General features: G+C 48.3%; 2 protein-coding genes across 2 annotated transcripts; one reads left to right on the top strand and one right to left on the bottom strand.

Annotated features, from left to right (window-relative positions):
* The first annotated feature begins 1,019 nt into the window (after positions 1-1,019).
* On the top strand, positions 1,020-2,183 carry LOC127346888 (uncharacterized). The gene has a single exon (XM_051373133.1). The coding sequence runs from the start codon at positions 1,020-1,022 to the stop codon at positions 2,181-2,183; it is 1,164 nt and encodes a 387-aa protein (XP_051229093.1).
* Positions 2,184-4,500: 2,317 nt separating this feature from the next.
* Positions 4,501-5,296, bottom strand: LOC127348439 (uncharacterized). The gene has a single exon (XM_051374468.2). It carries the CDS (start codon positions 5,125-5,127, stop codon positions 4,540-4,542), a length of 588 nt encoding a protein of 195 aa, XP_051230428.1. The 5' UTR covers positions 5,128-5,296; the 3' UTR covers positions 4,501-4,539.
* Between the last annotated feature and the right edge of the window lie 13,380 nt (positions 5,297-18,676).

Here is an 18,676-nt window from a genome sequence, read left to right as displayed (position 1 = left end):
TCATACAACCGCCAACTGTCAGGATGTCACTAGCGGCACCGCCACCTTCCCGTCACTAGCGGCACCGACTCCTACTGTTCGCAACAACTCCAGCCATGACTCTCCGCACCATCACCTGTAGGTAAGGATGACAATGGGCAGGGTATGGGTAGGGTAGAGCAAGACCATACGGTCCATACCCATACTCATATAGGCAATGGGTACAAACTTCTATCCATTCCTATGGGTATAAAACTTTACCCATACCCATACCCAGCGGGTACCCGTACCCATTGGGTACCCAATGGGTAGGTTAAATTGTATAAGTCACTTACAGTTTTACATTTATCAATAACAAATTTGATTAAAAAATTAATTATCTCAACTCAATAATAAGTAGTTGAGTACATAGCAATTAACACAATATAAAAATCACATTCTCATATTCTAACTCATAAGTAAATAAAAATATACGTGCCATGTAAGAAGTTGACAATAAACGGGCATGGTATTGGTATAACCACGGGTACAAGGCTATACCCATGTCCTACCCATGACTTAGCGGGTAGGGTATGTGTACTACCCATAGGCATAAAAGTGTATCCATACCCTGCCCATGTGGGTAGGATACCCGCGGATAAAATTGCCATCCTTACCTGCAGGCTGCAGCTTTTACATATTTATATTTTTGTGTTAACACTTGGCCAAACTTTATATGGTTTGAATTTTAAAATATACAGAGTAATTTGTTTTCTTGTTTTATAAATACAAACTCAAACTTCAGAATTTTTTTTTGAAACGTGACGTGAGAGTTGCTGCCTCCTGAGCTTCAGAAGTCTATTGGGCGGCCAAACTGCACGCACTGTTCCCGTTTTTAGGTTGCAACAAGAATAATCTCAACAAACAGGCAACCCAACTTAACTGATTATGCGATTACAACGGAGTTCCTAGGCCTGTACTTGTTCAACGCCAAACCGATCCAATCAACCTTACATCGATCTCGCTCGCCGCAACGATCGATCGAGAACTAGTAGTTCGCAATGGCCGCCCACGGCGAGGTCGAACAGCGGTGGCCCGACCTCCCCGGCGACCTCCTCTCGGTTATCTACCGCAGATCGGCCTCCGCGTACGACCGCGCGCGCTTTGCAGCCGTCTGCTCGTCATGGCGCGCCGCCGCGGCGTGGCAGCCACGGCTGCCGGCTCTGCCGCTGCTGCTTCCGTCCACCGGCGACGGCAAGCGCGACAGAGAGGCGCGTGCCTACAGCCCCGAGGACGGCAGGGTCCTGCGGGTCCCACTCCCGTGGTTCCCGTGGGGCAACCGGCTGGTCGGATCCTACGAGGGCGGCTGGATCGCCACCGTGTCCAGCTCCGACGAGCTGCTCGTCGTGAACCTTTTCTCCGGCGCCCGGGCGGCGCTCCCCAGCGGCCGGCGCTGCATCCGCAAGATCGTGTTCTCCAAGGACCCTTCAGCGAGCGACTGCATTATGGCTGCGATGACTTCACAGAGCCTTGTTGCACTCGGTAGGGTTAGCTACCCGGAGAGCGGGTGGACGACGACGTGGTGTGGGAGTCTAGTAGACATTGTCTTCTTTAACGGCGAGCTTTATGGATTTACTTCCCGTGATCTGATCTTATTCGATGTCGACGTGGACAAAGGAGGCGCTCTGGGGGCCATTCAGCTCTTCAGCATTGACATTGCGATGAGCACCTTGCACACAGCGGAGGTTTCATCATCTGCTAAATACATCTTTGAACTGCACCGTAAGCTAGAAATTGTGGTGGAGGTTGGGCCAATTCAATTCAACGGCAATAAAGGTTGTTTTTTCAGGGTGTTTGAGCTCGCCAAGAACAACGACACAGCGACATCACACAAATATGCATGGATGGAGGTGATGAGCTTAGGAGAACATGCCTTGTTCCTAGGACCTACAGGGTGCTCCAGGGCTGTGCACGTTCCAACAGGGTGCCGGCGCGGCAAGGTGGAGGGGAACCGCATCTACTACCCCGACCAACACACCTCTCTCCACAACAACATGAAGTGCTTAGAGAAGTTGAACATCGGTAGTTGCACCGTGCATTGCTTGGAAAACGAAGGCAAACATCACTTAGAAAGGATCGTGTCACGAGGATATTATTACCGCAAGGATCAGGATGGCGCTAGTGGTTGTAATGGTTGTGTGTGGCTGTGGCCTCCTGATTTCTAGTTCCTCATCCTTCAATATCAAGTACCTGGCATTTATCTTATGTAGAAGTATTATTTTCATTTTATAGGAGCGACTAGATTGGTGAGCTTAAAAGTATGAAAAAATTGGGTTATACAACATGTTCATATACATTGTTATGAACAAAGAGAATAAATTTTCTAATTAAATTTAGCTGATGATTTTCTGTGAGTATCTTATTTTGAACCGAGTACCAGTTGATCATTTGATGGTTCATATATATAGAAATAAACAAGATGCATGCCCCTTTCCCCCCTCTCCCTATTCTTCCCTACCGCCCGTGTTGACAGTTAGGACCCAACACTCTCTCCATTCCTCTCCGGTGGTGTTGCTCACCGGCGTGGACGTGAAGTGAAAGGTTGTGTTTTCCTATGTGGCTTATGGCTATGTCGGTAGTGCGGATGTTGTTGCCTGGACTTATGGCCATGGTGCTCCACTAGTCGGAGTCGAATATGGATGGCCAATGTATGATCTGTCCCCTTCAGGTAAGATGGTGTGGCTTCCATATATGGGGATGGTCGATGCGTTCATGTTTCTCAACCCATGCCACCGAGGTGGGGGTCACTATCTTGAAATTGTCATCTCGAGGTGCGCAAACGGTGATGATGCTGGGCTTGTGCCCACACACGGATCTTGTTGTCCGCCCCTATATGTAGCGATTCACCGGAGTATGAGAGTATACCATAGATTTAGGGGTTCTATTTGGTTAAATTGTATCTAATCTATGATTATTAGGGAATTTTTGACTGTGGCCGAGGGCCTCGAGGGTAACAGCTGGCCAGAGACATCCACGGCACGCTCCGCGTGCACGAGATTGGGCAGTCCTACAAATCTGGACTGCCATAGCGCACACCACGCTGAGCGAGGAACCTGGCGCCCTGCAATGGAAATGGACAACCAACGACACCTACATAGCGTAATCATGCTACTTGACCACCTTCCATGGCTCCACAACCTCTCCATCCTGGAGGATGATCTGGAAGTGTTGGACGCCGCCGCGCGTCAAGTTCTTTCACTGGCTCGCCGACCTTGACCGTTGCTGGACTACCGATCGCTTGGCCAGGAGAGGGCTGTTGCACCACACTGCCTGCCCTTTATGCAACCAGGCACCTGAGACCATGCACCACTTGATCATCTGGTGCCCTTTTGCAAGACAAGTATGGCATGAAATCATTCCCTGGTTGCGCCATCCCTCCTTTGCACCAAGCCATGATACCGCTTCCCTCCTCGACTGGTGGCACGATGCCAGGCAGCACGGACCTAAGCCGATGCGCAAAGGCCTGGCTTCCATGGCCTTGCTCATCCCCTGGATGGTGTGGAAGCAACGGAATGACTGCATTTTTGATGGTGCACGACCCTCCGTCAGCGCCAGAGTCGCCCTGATCAAGGAAGAAGCTAGGCTGTGGTCGAGAGCTGGCGCCCTAGGACTACGCATCCTCTTACCGACGACCTGGGATGTCCATTAAGCTCTTATTCCTTTAATCTGTCTCCTAGGAGCCCTTCTATCTTTTCAATGAAATGAAATGCAAAGAGTCCTTTTCGTTTTCTCGAAAAAAGTTATTAGGAAATTTCGAAATGGAATGTAGGATCTAAAAAAACTCATCCGATCTTTGATCAACTCGGGTGTCGCACCCTCAAGGAGAAGAGATGATCTCCCCGAGGGCACCATGCAAAGCGGAATTGCTAAAGAAACGAGGATAGTTATCGTGAGACTAACCGCTTTGATATCGTGAAGAAAATATAGAACCCTAATTTCGGTTGTGTATTGATTTGATCCTCGTGGAGATATATATAGAGGTATAATGAGAGGAGATACTTGGAGTACGACAAGGTCCTAATCCTATCTCCTAATCTCAGATGTACATTTTCTATCCAAACAATGTTAGGGGAAAGATCTGCACCAGCTAGGCTCCTCCACCTCATCGGGTAAAACTAGTCCGCAAGAAAATTTCCGTATGTCTAAGATTATTGATGTTAAAAAGTTGCTCTTTTTATTCGCAGAGCACAACTAGTGTCAGGATTTCATAACACTCATACGGACCTGGTACTTTCTGATCACCATAAGTCATAAGAAGTTGAATAAATGTACTTGCTGCAAAATTTTCTCGTTTCCATGCACACAAACTCTCTGGTGAACTTTGTTACCTGTGTTCCCAATTTCCACTCAAAATATAAGGGGACAAACCAGTGACTACGCACGGTTTGGCGTGTCACGCTATCAGCAGCAAAGCAGCATTACAGTCACGGAATTATACTGTGAGATCAACCATAGCAAAAAGACAGTAAAAGAACGGAATAACACATCGCTCACGGACGCACGCACACCTGTTAGTGGTTTTTACCCCGCGGACGTCACGCTCAGCTCAAGGCGCAACGCCGACGAGGCGCCGCCGCCGTCCAGCCGGTGCCTCCGCTCGGCGCGCACGACGGCGTGCCCGTGCGCGAACGCGAACGAGCCCGTGCCGCCCACCACACGGAGCACCTCCTCACCGTCCCCCGCGCGCCGCGGCGAGGCCTTCTTGCTCCTGGCAGCCTCGACGCAGACGCTGCCGGACAGCCCCGGCGCGTCGAACGCCAGATGCACCGTGTCGAACACCGACATCACCGCCGAGCCACGGTCGCCCGGGAGCACAAACCCCGATGCTGCGCCGACGCTTCTCGACGTGATCTCGGGCCCCGACGTCATCTGGTGGCGGAACACCATCGCGCTCGCCACCTGTTCGTCTTCATGCGCGGGGCCTCGCCGCTGCCGCCTCGCGCTTCCAGCTGAGGCCGCCGGATGTATGTACACCGTGATAGCTCGGACGCCCTGGGAGGACTTGTCGCGGCCGGCGGACCGGTGAGGGACAGGGGAGACGGTGGCGAGCAGGACGACGGCGAGGATGGCCGCGGCGATCACCACGCAGAAGATGACCCTGCCCAGCATTATCTATGGCTGTCTCATCCCGTATCGTGGTTTGGTTTTGCTTATTTTGGTTAGCCAATTACAATCAGGGCCAGCTACGAGCGTGTTCTAGCGATCGCGCCGCGGCAGAGTGGTTGCGTTTTCCAGCACTTTGTGGCGTACTGACGTGCAGGGTCAAACGTAAACTAAACCATTCCGGGAAAGGGCGATATGGATTAAGCGAAACAAATGACTCGTTGTTAGTGCGGTTGGAGCATAAACCATGTGCAAGTGCTCAACTACTAAAGTACTAAGGGCTCTTGCTTTTCCCCTTCCCCTCTCTCTTCTATCTATGGTTCCTTTTGAGAGTCGGCCATCTTCTCCGAGCACTCCTCTGCCTCGACTCCGGTGGCGCCGCCGCTAGGAGAAGAGATGGTTGAGTGGCTTGGATTGTGTAGAGTATTAGTATAAGTAGGTGTTTTGGTTTGATGCCAGAGGTTGGCTTGATGCTAGTAGGGTGGAGCGGATCTTCGGATCCCGTCGTCCAGCTAGGTAGGGTTCCTCATCTTCGCTCTTCTGCTCCAGAGATTGGAGTGTAGAGCGTGGGAGAGGCCTACCGCTTGACGTGGTTCGTGCCTTACTCTTAGTAGGAATTTGATGTGCGATGCTGCTTCTTTCGGCCGCCAAGGTGGTGGTGGTAGGGGGGGGGGGGGGGAGGAAGTGGAGTTGCGCGTCGTTCTTCTCTCCTGGAGGGCCGCGAGGTGGTTTGATGCAGAAGCTTTGAGAGAAACACACGGTGGCCAACACTGCCACCATGATCTGCGACCGATTTGACGGCCTCTCTAGATGACATACTGGTGTTTCTTTCAACCTCCTCGGTAGACGGTAGAGGCCCCTCCAAAGCTTCTCGGCGTAGTTATCCGTCTTCATGTCTCCAAGTGGTGCGTCCTCGGCAATGTAAACAGTGGCGAAGGACGAAAAAATATAAGGTAAGGCGAACTTTGAATGATGCAAATACTAAATAGTTCTAAAAAGTAGTAATATCTCAATACAATAAAAATAAAAAATATTTAATTATAAGTATAACCTAAAAAACATACCAATAATGCTAACTCAACGGCAAAGCTTTACATCTTCTTAAAAAATATAAAAAAACATGATGTAATTCAAATAATCAAGACGTTTGATTATCCCTTGTTCGATGCGCAACTCGATTTTGATTATTTTTGTTGCTAGAAAATTCCTTTCAATTGTTGATGTCTTCACGGGTAAACCCTATGTCATCTTAATGGAGTAATAACGCAGTCGGAGTAAGTATTACTTATCTTTAAAATATCTAAAAATGTTCAATTCTACAAGTATGTATAATGAATAACTTGAGCTTCTCTTGTATATACTAGGGTACATTCAATGATAAATCTCTGTAATACAAGCAATATTATTCACATTAAATCTAGAATACGAGTTTATATTTGGAGGTAAAAAATAGTCTATGTTTTTGGCATGTAATCGATTTTGCGCAGTGTTTTTACTGAAACACACATAGCTTTCTCATACATAACTTTCTCATACGGAGTCCGTTTTCGATGTATGACCACTCAAAATTTTCAGAAAAAACGCACGCATCTATGTGTATTCACCAAAAACCAAGGTAGAGCGGCTGTCCTACCTTGCCCTACTGGGAGCTCCGCCCCTGAATGTAAAGAAGTCCAACGGTGGAGGCTCGGAGACGGTGGAGAGGGCCACAGACCTGATTGTTTTTTTAGTTTTTGTTCTAGGGCCGTTTTTTGCATTTAAGCAGGGCTATGTTGTATTTTCCTTTTTATGTTGGGATCTAGTCTATAATTTGTACCGGCTGCTTGAATTAATGGCATCATCGAGGTACTTCGAGGCCCCTCTACCTGTTAAAGAAGTGCTCAACTACTTTCCCTCGTTTTTCTTTGTGGAAAAGGTCATGGCCATATATTATGTATAAAAAAACCACAAAAAATGGAACATGACATCTCAGGTCTCGGGTGTATCCATGGATTGTTCCTCATGCATCTACATGCAGCGCACCGTGAGCTGAGCTCGATGTCGGCCCTGGACCACCAGAAGACTGCCAAAGTCTAGATTACATGTGTAGTGGTCGTGAAGTTGTCGATGCAAACCAGGAGACGCCGAAGAGCACTATCTGCGAAGTAGTAGATCATTGTCCCGAAGAAGAAAACATGAAAAAGGGATTGAATGATGTCCCAATACGCCCAGATGGAACCGGGGAGGCAAAACCTCGCACGCTCTCCACAAAGGTCGAGGCTTGCCAACCATCGTCGGTCGAAACTGGAGCCAGAGCACCAAGACGCACCGCCAACACCATCCGCTCCGCAGGACGGTGCACCGAGCCAAAGCTACAACACATATAGACGAAATGAGATCTACCACTCCAAGAGAGCAGTGCCCAACCAATTTCGCACCCTCCCCGACGCAACTATTGAGATCTCTGCGAACGAGATGGAGGAGATGGAGAAACCATATTTTTGTTCCACACAACTCCACCATAATCACCATAACACCATTAGTATTGACCAGCGCAAATTTGGGGACCTAACTAGAGCTTCTAGTAGAGGAGGCGGGGACCCTTCGATTGCCGGATGGAAACGAAGGGGATGGGCGACCACTATGGTTTAGGAGGTGGCTTTTAACTCGATGTTTTTGTCACCGTAACCACTTTCCCTTCTGTTGGCTAGTTCTGTCTTTGATTTTATTTTACAATATCAGATTTCTCACCTTTACCTCCTTACCGCCCTCAAGCTCGACAAAGCCGCCATGAAATCCTTCGATAAAATCAGCTGTGGCATGTTGTGGGCCTGCAGTAGCTCGGTCAGTGGTGGGAAGAGCAAGGTATGCTGGGCTAAGGTCCGTCGACCCAAAGAGCTGGGAGGGCTCGTTATCCTCGACCTCGAAAAGTTCGCTCGGGCCCTCCGGCTGCGTTGGCTATGGTTCGAATGGACTACTCCGGACAAGCCCTGTGTGGGTCTACAAACTCCAAATGACGAGACGGACCGGAGCCTCTTTAGTGCGGCCACTAGGGTCACCTTGGGCGACGGGCAAAAGGCTTCTTTCTTGCACTCCTCCTGGCTGGACGGCAGGCCTCCGAAGCTTGTCGCCCCCCTTATTTATGAGGTTTCCAAGAGGAAAAAATGCACGGTCCAAGACGCTCTGGCTAACAACAGATGGATCGCGGATGTGGCCGTTGCCTCCTTCACCGTCGAGCACATGACCCAGTTCATCACCCTTTGGGGCATGCTTCAGGACACTGTCCTCCTTCCAGGACCCCGGACGCAATTTCATGGACACTCACTGCTGATGGTATATACTCTGCTGGGTCGGCTTACAAAGCTCAGTTTCAGGGGTCCACGTCTTGCTCCTTCAAACAGATTGTCTGGAAGGCGTGGGTGCCGCCAAAATGTCGCTTCTTCACCTGGCTTTCCGTTCAGAATCGGTTCTGGACCTCGGACCGCCTCGCCATCCGAGGTTGGCCGCATCAGCCAACCTGCCAGCTTTGCAGATGCCAACCGGAGACCGCAAAGCACACCTCTTCGAATGCCGCTACTCCAAAAGAATCTGGCAACATGCCGCTTCCTGGATTTACTGCCCCTCGTTGCTAAACGACCTGGGCACCGGAAGGGGCACTGTCCTCTAGTACTGGCATGCCATCGCCGCCACTCCGTCGGCTTCTCGCAAAGGCCTTCAGACCGCGGTCATCCTTGTCGGGTGGGAGTTCTAGAAGGAGCGCAACGCTACGGTTTTCAACAACAAGGCCTCCACGCCTTTGGTGCTCATGCAGAGGATAAAGGACGAGGCCGCAAACTGGATCGCTGCCGGCGCGAAACACCTTGCGGAAATCTCTTCTTAGGACTGGCAGTGTTTTTTTCCTATATTTGTTTCTGTTTCGGCCTAGGCCGTGTCATGTTTGCTCCTTCTATATCAATATAGAAGACAAAACTTTTGCCTCTTGCTTCGAAAAAAAAGATTTCTCACCTTTAATTTTGGAAAATGATTGCTTTCCCCCGGGGGTTGACGCGCTAGCAACCTCCTGTTCCCAGGTCGTTCGATCAAACGCATCGTGCGGACAGTAATCCTCCAGCATATCCCACGTGGAAGCAGCTCCACCACATCCTGGCGAGAAAAACGTGTGGAAGACAACTACCTTATCTCTTCTCGCTCACAAAATCAACGCTGCCTGCTCGATGCGCCGCAGCACGCTACCATGGCCGGCGACACTGGACGAGTTCCTCCCCGCCGACGGCCACCGCACCCTCACCGCCGACGGCCACCGCGCCACCCCCGTCGACGGCCACCGCGCCTTCCCGCTGCGTCGAGCTTCTCGCCTTGCCGCTGCCCGCCTCCCCGACCTCCTCCTCCGGCGGTCTCTCGCCTCGCCACCGCCGTCCCCGACCTCCTCCTCCTTCAGCGCCGTGCCGCGTCCTCGTCGGAGCCTGTGCGAGCCTCTCTGCGCGCGGCCGCGCTGCATCCTTGTCGGTGCCCGCGCCGAGTCTCCGTGTGCCGGCCGCCTCCACCGGCTCCGACCGTCGTGCTACAAACGGTGGGCGGCGCCGCTGCGACCACTAGCGAGTGCCCACCATAGTACATGCCGCCCGCCGGTGATGCTACATCCATTTGTCGGCGTATGCTACGTTCGGACGGCGGCGATGCTACCGAAGGCGGCGGCGTCTGCTACGTCCCGCCGGTGGTGTCTTCTACGTCCGGCCGGCGGTCGCGCAAGCGGCGGGGACGCACTACGTCCGATCGGGCGGCGTGCCGTAAACAGCGGTGGCGCTCGTTGTCCGGACAATGGCGTCATACTAACGCCGGAGGCTATGCTGCAAGCGGCGGCGCCTGCTACATCCGGTCCTACCAAAGGCCGGCGGCTCTGCTGCAAGCGGCGGCGGCGCCTGCTACAAGTGGCGACGGTGACAGCTACTTTCGTCCGTCGGTGGTGCTACCATCAAGGTCGACACTAGCGAGGTTTCTCACCGGAGCCGGCCGACACGTTCGCTGCTACCTTGGGTGGCCGGAGTTGCTGCCTTGGGCGGGTTTGCAGCATATGAATAAAAATATTTGCTACATTTTATTTGCGTTTTTGCTATATCTGTGTAATATGTTTGCTACGTTGTCTCCGGCGAGGTCTCCGGTGAGGGCTCCGGCGAGCCCGGCCTTTTTATTTTCTTTTCTAAACGAACCGTTTTTTGCTTCAGTCATTTGCTGCCGGGAGTGATTTTTTGCTGCCGAAGATGTTTTTTTGCTACATGCAAATCTAACCGTCAAAATGATTGATCTCGATCACGTGAGGGGGGAATCGATCCCCGGGGGCCTTAAGCGTTTCCTTTAATTTTTTGTTTTCCATAAATGGCCTTTTGCTTGAACTTGGATCCGTTCCAAGTGTTACGTCTGAAGATGTGGTCATCTCAAGTATCGAAAGTCAAAAAAAATGTGAAACCAGCGTATGGCTACTGACTACACTGTTTGCTGACTCTATTTGGTTAGGCACCAAGTCAATTTTGATCTTGTTATCCTGACTTGACTGGAAACGGATCTCACAGGCTGTACTGTGATCTGCTCAGGTCTTCCAAATTCCCCTGTGCTCTCGATTATCTTGATTCTCAGGTGGGGTAGCGAGCCGATCGACTGGTGACGCAGCTACTGGACATGGATAGCTAAGGGCGTACCTGGTTTGGTGAGCTGAGATTTCAAGATCACTCAAATCAGAGGCGACGCTGATTATCATCAACGAGACAAACTGCAATATCGATCATGTGGTGCAAATGCCACCATACATTTCGGCTCACGATGTACTGTAGCTTAACAAAAATCATGTGACTCGTTGATTTGATGTAAAATAACATGAAGGAGGCACAAACCATACTCTCTGCTCACTCAACTGTCAGCAGCAACGTACATCAAACTTGAAAGGTTGATCAGCCCCACAAATAATGCACGGAGGAAATAGCAACAGAAGCCGTATCCAACCCACAGAATTATGATGCGATCCAACGAGAACGCAAAACAAATGGAGAGAGTGAGAGGATAACAGAGGTCCTGATGATTGGCAAGGATAGCTAGCTAGGGCCATCAAGAGATCCATGCAGGGCATCCAGATCAGTTTCAGACCGGACCAAGAACCGATGATTGGGCAATGTTCACTGCACTGTGCCGGTGGATCCCATCAAGATGACAAGTGCTATCCATCATTATGAGCTTGGTTTAATCTAACAGCAGCCCTGTTTTGAAAAGCACAGGGGGGGCGCACACGCATGTGTGGAGGCTGCATGGGACAGGATAGGGGATCTGCACACAAGGACAGTACCACTCGGGTTGGGTGAGCCTTGAGCCCAGCCACCACCACCACCACCTTCGCACACGCATCATCCTCCGTGAACAACTCATCCGCTTGGATCTTGTGTCGGCGGTTGGATTTGGACCAGCCAATGGCCTTTTGGCGAATTAATCAACGCCTCCGGCATTGGAGAACTTACTAGAGGGAGACAAGCAATGGGGAATTCATGGGCATCAGAAATCTCCTCCGACCTGTAGTGCATGGTTATTTTCTTTCCAGTAGTCAGTCTGGTTATATATAGTGTATATTTTTAGTTGGTGCAGAGGCTATAGATTAGTTATAGTGGAAAGTACTATAGAGCAGTAACACAGTACTAGTAACTTAAATGTGGTTTTATTTATTGTGTAATTAATTATGTTGTAGATTCATCTTGTCTTGCGGTAGGTGATGTTATGATAACATAACTAGTTCGCATCTTACTCTCTCTTTCACTTATTGCCATGTCATATCAACAAAACATCTTGGTATAATGATATGTGTGATTTTACCACTCATGTTACTTTCACTATGAGTAGTCTTAGTAATACTAACCAAATTCTATCATTATACTTGGTGTTATTTCAGTTTTTTCGCTCGCTGAACTTGCATACCATGCTATCCATTGGAAAATTAAAAAAGAAAATCATGCTACATGTAGCTCTTTATTTGCAATCATTTAAAATTCGTATTCTAAAGTTTTAAAAAAATCTAAAACAAAATTCTAGAGATGGACAATGATGTATAATAAAATCTCAATACAAACTACATATTCTAGGCTACACAAAAATGAAAATTATGACAAATTTTATAGTGAATAATGCACATTTCAAGACTATAAAATTATCAGATTTTGTCAATTCCATGTAGCCTAGAATACAAATCATTTTTGACTGAGATTCTAAACCATTGTAGAACACATCATTGGCTATGCCCAAAATTTTGTTTTTATTTTTTTTAAAATTTAAATATGAATTCTGAGTGTTTGAAATAAAGAGCTACATGTACCTCGGCCTCCAAAACACCACACTCGCCATTCATTCATTCCCATATTGCCCTTTGGCATGATCCACTGTGTTGTTTCTTTTTTCAAATGTGTTTTGGATTTTTTATGTGAAAATAACCACCGATTTATTTATAATCATCCATAGTAGTATAAAAAACCAAACAGTAAGAAATGATGTATCAGCCTTTGAAGCTCCTAGGGATAACTACAAATAATAGCACGAGCCAAAGGTGCGCCGTCTTCCTCCCCTCTACATCGCTGTATCAGCAAAAAGCTTATGGTAATAAAACTCGGAAAGGCATGTGCTAACACCCCAATTGACCACCACAACAGAATAACAACCATAGTGATCCGTAGATTAAAAATAGGCATATCTGAAACTACACCAACAAACACAAAGACCGACCAGATCCTAGGAAATTCTCGAGACGAACCACTCTTCCCTATGATTTTTTTCTGAAATTATTCCTAATATTTGTCTTCAAATTTGAGAGCCTAGGGCCAAGTTTTACTTGAGCCTAAATTTGGGTGCCGATCTTAGCATCGGAGAATGTGCAAAGTTCATACTTCTTCTATTTGCTAATATAAAATGTTAGAGAGGGATGAACTAGCTTTTTAAAGCCTCTTATATTAGATTTTTAATTACATTTTAAATGAATAAACCATATAAAATTATAATACTACCGTTTAAATTATGAAGTGACATGAAAAATAGTTCAATTCAAACTTACATAAAAATAACTATGTATATTTTTTATGCGTAAATATCATAATATTGTACTCCCTCCGTTCACTAATAGAAGATGTTTTAGCTTTTAGTGGATTCATCTATTTTGTTATGTATCTAGTTTATTTTTAGTGTGTAAATTATTATAAAATATATCTAGCTCACTTTGAAATGTCTAAAACATCTTATATTTATGAACAAAGGGACCAATGCCTAGTGTTTATAATATTTGTACGCCATGAAAATGAAAGCAAAATATAATATTATGTTTGAGACTATGACACGGCGCTGGGGTCCTCAAACATGACTAGCCATGAAGGGTTACCGAAATATAAGAGCGAAGGGTTGCATGAAGGGTTGCCAAAATGACCGTTGACTTGTTTTTCTTGCACACTAGAGAGTGTAAATGCAGTTATTAAAATTACTAAAGCTCATCGAATCTACAAGAGACCAACTAATTTTACAACTCGTTGGATAAGATTTAGATGATAAGCTCAGACAAAATTGGATCGAATAAGCTCGTTTTTTTCGAAAGGTCGAACGAAGCCCTAGCCTCTGCATCAAAACAATGCATACAGTCTTTATTTAGATTTTATTAAAATCGAATAAGCTGGTACATTCAAATTGGTACTCGATGAACATTGAGCTGGAAACAAGCAGTTGGCAGGGTGAATCATCAAAAGTGCACGACAGTAAGTCAGTAAGATGAGATGAGAATAATCTGTCGCATATTGCCTTCGAATATCGCATATTGACCAAATCGTGATCCATGCATAGATGTACAGAGTTCCTCCCGACACGACCATGCCCATGGATGGCCGCCCGCATATGCTCGGCTGGACACTACGCCAAGTCGCACAGCTGAACAGGGCCCCGATGGTGCGTTGATGGAGACTTAGTAACGTTGGTGACGCTTATTCGGACGGAGCTAATCAGCATCCCCTGTTCAGAACTAAAGCTGAGCTAAACGCCATCATCAAAGGCACCATAAAATGTCACAATTAGGGATATCTTAGGAGGAGGACTCGCTAGCTGATTGCGCCTACGTACGGCGTACGAGCGGCCGCCGTTTCTATCAGAGGAGACCGGCTGAAATTCTTGAGGCATGGCTGTAACAGGAGCGAGCAGTGTACGTTACTGTTAAGTGAAGAAGAGGTAATCGCAACACGCAGCTTTGTTTCTTTTCTCGACAGACTGTCGATCCACGATTGCAATGTGCAGATGGGCAAATGCATGATGCATCTACGCATGCAGCAGGTAGCCATCTGCAGCATTGCCGTATAGTTCGTACTGCGCCCCGTAGCCGCGGCCGGAGTGATCCACGGAAAACGGCCTGGGATGAACACGCGAGCAGGCAAGGGAGTCACATTGTCACATCAGAACCCACATGGCAAATTGGCAATATGAAAACGATTCCCATCGACTGTGTGACAGCGGTGGTAGGGGATAAGAATCCCAATCTTTGTTAAATCCCCTTGCCGTGAGCCAACCGTTTCAGCTCGTTCTGAAACGCCACCTTGATCTGACGGAAGGCGACATGTTTTACTAATCATCAGTCAAGACTCAAGAAACAAGCCATCCATCGGCATTGTATTGTATTCTAATGGCATTCGGTTAGCCTCATCGCAGGGGCGAGTACGTTGGATCCGGCCGGCGTGCACATGAGCGAGAACCGCCGTGTCCCTCCGGTGTCGGCTCGCCGGAGAGCAGCGGCGAGCTGGCAGTAGATTCCGCGTCACCCAACAGGAGGAACCTTTTCCTTCCGAGTATTTACATTACATTGTGCGGCTGCATGCAATGCATGATGGGTTTGACGGGGGCTTGATCGCAGTTTTTGATTAAACAAACGGATGTTTGCCGCTGTTTTGGAGTGCAACACTAAACTAATCTAGCCGTTTGACCACAAGCCTGGCGCTGGAGCGCAGAGAAAATGTGGCTGCCAGTTGGTTCAGGGCAAATTGAGAAGGTTATTAGTTTAATGAAATAGTCACGCGAGTAATCTGGCAGTGGGAGTTGTAGTAATATTTCGCACAGATTAATTAACTGAATCATATCTACGGATCGGGCCTCCGCCTTCATCTTAGGCGTTTTACAATTGCTCATGTCTGATTTGTAATTCGTCTTTTTTAGCACTCTAGACTTTTGAGACTTTTTGAACGGCTGTGTGCATCTTATCTATGCAGAGGTCGAGTGTAATTGCTTCGCTATAAGTAATAAAACGCCCATTATTAAAAAAAATTACTAACTGAATCCAGTTAGTTGTCAGATCGGAGAAGGAGAAACTAACAAGTTGTTCACTTTCAGTATTCCATTGTCAGCTGAGTAGACAGCAGAGTAATGGCGACGAAGGAACTGAAGAAGATGCGGATGATTCATTGACTGAATACTGTCATGGCGTTCTCCAAGAGATAGAATGGCGCGCGGGACCTCGGCTAGGTGCGTCGCTCCGGCCACGGATGATTGCAGTGGTTGTCCAGGCTGGTAGGGTGTCGGAGGAGGAGGAAATGCCGCACGCACGGACGCAACAAATTCAGATCTTGCAGACCAGTGCCAATGATGGCCGAGCATGGGCTCCCCTAGCATCTTCTCTGTTCTCTGGTCTACCACTCTACTGTTTTTTCTCCCTCTCGATTCAGTCATCTGGCCAAGTCCATGCATGAATGCATGGCATGGACGATGATTTATGGGCATGGCGAGGACTGCGTGCCCAACTAAGCTGGCTGTCCTGTACAGTGCAGGCCATGAAAACGTCGGAGCGAGATCTTGGGCGATTGCAGGGGTCAGCACTACGCAGCTGTACAAATCGACAATATACGAGGCCCTTCATGATCTGTAGAGCGCTACATACCGGTACAGCGCGGACCGGCGGATGTAGTGTGTACGCATTTTTTTCCATAAAAACCATATATTAATATCACGGAACTATCAATTACATCTATTTTCTGCAACAACATCATGCTATAATAGCATAAAGGATACACACGGTCAAGAAAGAGAGAAGAATTACAAAAAAAATCCCGTTACAGAAATCCATAACTTAAAACAGCAATACTGACTGAAAGACTTTACAGAGTAATGGCACTTGTATTCATTGATTGTAACAGTACAGAGGGGTTACATATTTATAGAGAGATACAAGGCGGTAGCTGCTGTTCCTAGCTACAAAGAAGGAGAGGAGTGCCGCACGATCCATGCGCTGCATGGATAGAGACTAGGACTAGGTACAGATAAGGCAAAGACTAAGTCTAGTCTAACATCCCCCGCAGTGTCGACGGTAGCTTGGCGAACGGTGAGACTGGAACGAAAATCTCTGAATGGTCCGGACGGTAAACCTTTTGTGAAGATATCTGCGAACTGAGAGGTCGTGGGAATATGAAGAACACGAACTTCACCAAGCTGAACTTTGTCCCCGACAAAATGAATATCCACTTCGATGTGCTTTGTGCGGCGATGCTGAACGGGATTGGCGGACAAGTAGACTGCAGAAACATTGTCGCAGTAGACCACAGTGGACTTGTCGATGGGCCGGTGTAGTTCCTGCAAAATCTGACGGATCCAACACGTCTCGGCAACAACATGAGCAACGGCACGGTACTCTGCTTCAGCACTTGACCTGGACACGGTTAGTTGGCGTTTGGCAGACCAGGAAATAAGGTTATCACCTAGATAGACACAGAAACCAGTGGTAGAGCGACGTGTATCGGGACAGCCAGCCCAATCGGCGTCAGAGTATGCGATGAGGGAGGATGGAGGAGAAGGAACAATGTGAGTGCCGAGATCGAGGGTTCCTTTGATATAGCGAATTATGCGTTTGACGAGGTTGAGATGAGTGGTGCGAGGAGCATGCATGAAAAGACAGGCTTGATGAACAGCGTAAGCAATTTCGGGGCGAGTGAGAGTTAAATACTGCAAGGCACCGGTGAGACTACGGTAGGCAGTGGGGTTATCTAATAGATCACCGTCGGTGATGGATAGTTTGGAAGAGGTATCGATGGGTGTGGAGGCAGGATTGCAATCAGTCATGCCGGCTCTTTGGATGAGATCAAGAGCATATTGTTTTTGGGAAAGATGTAAACCAGAGGAAGAGCGGGTGACAGAAATGCCCAAGAAATGGCTGAGAGGCCCTAGGTCAGTCATAGAAAACTCGGAACTGAGAGTAGAAATGATTTGGGAAAGAAACGCCGGGGAAGAAGCGGTGAGGACAATGTCATCGACATAGAGTAATAGGTAGGCAGTATGGCCGGAGGAGCGGTAGATGAACAGAGAGGCATCATTTTTAGAGGCTTGAAAACCCATGGTCGTGGCAAAGGTCGCAAAGCGATGGAACCAGGCTCGGGGAGCCTGTTTGAGGCCATATAGTGACTTGTTTAGAAGACAGACAAGTGAAGGGTGAGAGGGATCTTGGAAACCTGATGGTTGTTGGCAATACACCGTTTCAGAGATAGTACCGTGGAGAAACGCATTTTTAACATCGAGTTGATGGATTGGCCAGTGAGAGGAACTGGCGAGAGAGAGCACAATGCGGATAGTGCTCGGCTTGACGACAGGGCTAAATGTTTCTTCGTAATCTATGCCATATTCTTGAGAAAAACCCCGTACTATCCATCTAGCTTTGTAACGAGAGAGAGCTCCATCAGAATTGTATTTTAGGCGAAAAACCCATTTTCCACTAACAATGTTGGCGCCGGGTGGAGGAGCAACAAGAGTCCATGTGTTGTTTTGGATTAAAGCATCGTATTCGGAGCGCATAGCGGCAAGCCAATTGGGATCTGTCATGGCTTGCTTGTAAGATCGAGGAAGAGAGGAGGTGGAGGTAACGGAGAGATCGAATAGGCGACGTGGTTGGACAATGCCGTCTTGGAGGCGAGTGCGCATGGTGCGCGGTGGAGGCTGGGGCTGGCGCGGTTCGAAGGAGACAGAAGGGAGGGGCGACGTGGGTGCAGCTGCTGAGGGCGGGGAAGGCTGCGGAGTGCGCGTAGCAGGGGCAGGGGACGGCGAGTCGGAAGGGGCTGGGGACGGCTGGGTGTGCGTAGCCGGGGCGGGAGCATGCAGATCGACGTGAGGGGCTGCGGGATGATCGTCGTGGGTGTGAGAAAGCGGCGAGTGAGTGAAAAATTGGGAATCAGAGGGAGAAAAGGGGGTTCTGTCGGAGGAGCTGTGATTGAGGGCTTAGTGGCAAACGGAAAAATGGTCTCGTCGAAAGTGACATGGCGAGATATATAAACGCGACGCGAGGAAATGTCGTAGCACCTGTATCCTTTGTGTTCATGACCATAGCCAATAAAAACACAGGGGATAGATCTGGGGGCAAGTTTGTCTGGTGCGGTGGAAGAGAGATTGAGAAAGCATAAACAGCCATAGACACGGAGATGATTATAGGAAGGAGGGTGGCGGAAGAGAAGTTCATGTGGAGTTAAAAGATTAATGGGTTTAGAGGGGCGAATGTTAAGTAGAATGGTTGCTGTGTGAAGGGCTTCAGCCCAAAAACGTGATGGCATGGATGCTT

The sequence above is a fragment of the Lolium perenne genome, chromosome 4 (genome assembly GCF_019359855.2).
Source record: "Lolium perenne isolate Kyuss_39 chromosome 4, Kyuss_2.0, whole genome shotgun sequence".
NCBI classification, from domain to species: Eukaryota; Viridiplantae; Streptophyta; class Magnoliopsida; order Poales; family Poaceae; genus Lolium; species Lolium perenne.
This window is presented reverse-complemented; position numbering and strand designations above follow the sequence as displayed.

Coding starts and splice junctions, on each gene's coding strand:
- LOC127346888 (XM_051373133.1), top strand. CDS start 1,020: ATGGCCGCCCACGGCGAGGTCGAACAGCGGTGGCCCGACCTCCCCGGC.
- LOC127348439 (XM_051374468.2), bottom strand. CDS start 5,127: ATGCTGGGCAGGGTCATCTTCTGCGTGGTGATCGCCGCGGCCATCCTC.